This window comes from Electrona antarctica (genome assembly GCF_951216825.1).
Source record: "Electrona antarctica genome assembly, chromosome: 16".
Classification (NCBI taxonomy): domain Eukaryota; kingdom Metazoa; phylum Chordata; class Actinopteri; order Myctophiformes; family Myctophidae; genus Electrona; species Electrona antarctica.
The window spans coordinates 11102822-11105647 of NC_136797.1; the positions used below are offsets into that span (position 1 = coordinate 11102822).

A 2826-nucleotide genomic window follows, 5' to 3' on the forward strand; every position below is an offset into this window, starting at 1 on the left:
TATAGTCAAAAAGAGACATTTATTTTAAAGTAACAAAATGTACATTTTCTTGTACTACTGTATACAAAATAAATAAAACCTAGAAATGTACATGTAGAAATATCCTGTATTTAACTGGCATCATGTTTAATCATATCCCAATATCTCTTCACTACAGAACTGCTCTTGGAACAAACGACTTATGCAAGAGGCCCCATTCGTTGCCCCATTCTTGGGCAACGAATGATTGTGGACTTGGATTGCTCCAAAGATTCCTTCCATTTATTTTTCATTAAAGTCTTAAGTTAAAGCCAGTCTTCTGAATTGTCATTTCCCACTCACCACATTCATTACAGTTACATTCAGTTCTATCTTGGCAGGCTTGTTCTTATTATTCCAGGTCTTTCTCCTCTCCTTGGTCTGCTTGTTCTTATTATTCCAGGTCTTTCTCCTCTCCTTGGTCTGCTTGTTCTTATTATTCCAGGTCTTTCTCCTCTCTTTGGTCTGTGACTATGGAGAATTATTCCTTCTTCTTTCCCAGTCAGTCATCCAGTTCCAAGTCAAAGTGGCTGTAGAGGTCTCGTGTTGTGGTTCCCCTAAGAGCAGCTGGAAGAAATAGTGGAGTAGGGGTCAGATTATGAAACAATGTTGATAATCAAGTTTAATGAAAAAAATCACACCCGTGTAAACTGAGTGGTGTAAGGTCTTATACAGAATGATCAGCTGTGGTCTGACGTGTGAACTGGGTGACCATAGCAACCATGCTCATGTTTTGGTACGAACAGACAGACAGACAAACTAACAAAGCCAGTTGTAGGAGTGGTTTACACCACTCAAAAAATAATTGATATTGAGGTCAAAGGTTAAAATAAAAAAAACTAGGTTTTCAGGCCGATATGCGGCCTTCAAATCTAGTCTGATTAGAGCAATGGTCACCGAGTTATGGCCATTTGAAGTGTTAAACACCGCTGTAACACTACTGTTGTGCACTCATACAGTACGTGTGCAATTTAAGGGGTTTTTTTGTGCATCATGCCAGACTTCCGAACAGCGTTTGTGCCAAGTTTGGTGCAGATTGGAGCAACGGTCGGGTGCACCTGTGGGCCCCTGGGAGGGGGTTACCCTTGGCCTCTGGTGTGTATTGTCATGACTGACCCCTGATAGCCGGGGAGCCACAGGCCCAACATTTGAGAGGACCTGTGATGTCATGCCGTACTTTTTATTTTGTGTTTAGGGTCCACAGAATGAGAGGCCTGCTCGAGGATGTGTGTGTGGGGGGGCGTGAGCGTGTATGCTGGCCCCTGGAACTGGGGTTTATGCTAACAGCTAGCGGTAGAGATACAGTAGTTAATTAGTTTTTTATTGGTTTTACGTAATATAATAACATCATAATTATAGCCTACTGGAGTTTCAGTCACATACTGTAGCACATAGCTGCCTTGAAGGGCTGTTTTACCTGTTTAAAATACCAACAGCTTATCGCATCTCTGAAGGTATGCTGCCTGTGCCTGTGTACAATTAACCCATTCTGGGTTAATGCAAAACTTTTGGTGTTATACTTTAGCTATTGAAAAATAGCAGATCTACAAGCTCATAGCGCGGCACCAAGTGCCACGCTATGAGCTTGTAGATCTGCTATCTTTTGAAAAATCGTGAAAATGTGGCGCAAATCTTTAAATATATATTCTTTCAGAGTACACTCAAATCTTTGCTTCTGGGAGCTCCACCGGAACAACATATGTTCAGGGTCGGCGGCCAAATGGAGATAGTTTTGGGGGTCCTTGACATGAAAATGTTTGAGAACCACTGACAGTGAAAATTCTTCCCATTTTTGATATAAACAAACTTCAAATATGCATTTTCTTATTCCAATCAATTCATAAACTACCTGTTTTCAAAATGTATTCCATTTTAATAACGAAATCCATAATCATTACACCAGAGCATCCATTGATCTTCATTCTGCTTTCTTCAGGACAACATCGGCCCAATTTTCCATCAAGTTCAGAGGACAACACTTTTGGAATAACTTACCGTCTCATATTAGAGTCTGTACTAGTCTCAGCTCTTTTAAGAGACACTTACTGCAATTTGTATTAACAAACTTGGGCAATAGGCCGTGCTGCGACCCAAGAAAAAGTGCCTAGAAAATGATTTTCGTTCCCGCGTCTTTGGCACTACGATTTCAATGCATATTTCCATAGACAATACCCTTCTGGACTTTGGGTTAAAAGTTCTCCGCATAATATCCTGCAGTATTTTGTCACAAGCCAGAAATGTATATACAAGTGTATAACCAAAAAACGAAAATCTTGTGCTGCTGTTTTTGCTTGTAAAATGTGTTATATTGATTGTGGCAACACAAACTATTTCTCAAATGTCATAATTACATATACCTAACATCTGAAACAAGTATTGGTGCCTTAGTTTAATCATATGTGAATTAAGATCATGAAATGTAGCACATTTGTTAAAGAAAACTCTTCAACTTAAGTGATGGCACCTAGCTCAATGAAACATAGTTAACAATAGTTAATTTAGCCAAAAGCTTATGTTTCATACATAAAGAATTTCACAATATACTGTGTAATGAAAGGTAGAAAAGAAAAGCAGCCCACCTTGGCCCAAAATGGCTGAAAATCTATCAAAATGTTACCACGCCCCCTAAATTGGAATAATGCAAAAAGACTAAAAATAAATGCACTAAAGGTCAGAATTATTACAACATATGGTATGAAACATTTATTCAAGTATCACAAAGTGTCACAGAATCTGGTTTTAGCTAGGGCGCCCAAGCTGGCAACCTTTGGGGTCGCCATAACCCTAAAATGGTTTTGGCTGTAATAT

The 2826-nt window shown here is 39.2% G+C and overlaps 1 protein-coding gene across 1 annotated transcript in view; it reads right to left on the reverse strand.

The window, feature by feature from the left end:
- Positions 1-2826, reverse strand: part of swi5 (SWI5 homologous recombination repair protein) — a 28631-nt gene continuing 25805 nt past the window's right edge. Inside the window, exon 5 of the mRNA XM_079523895.1 lies at positions 1-585. Within this exon, the coding sequence (XP_079380021.1) occupies positions 521-585 (65 nt within the window). The 3' untranslated portion in view covers positions 1-520. The remainder of the gene's footprint in view (positions 586-2826) is intronic.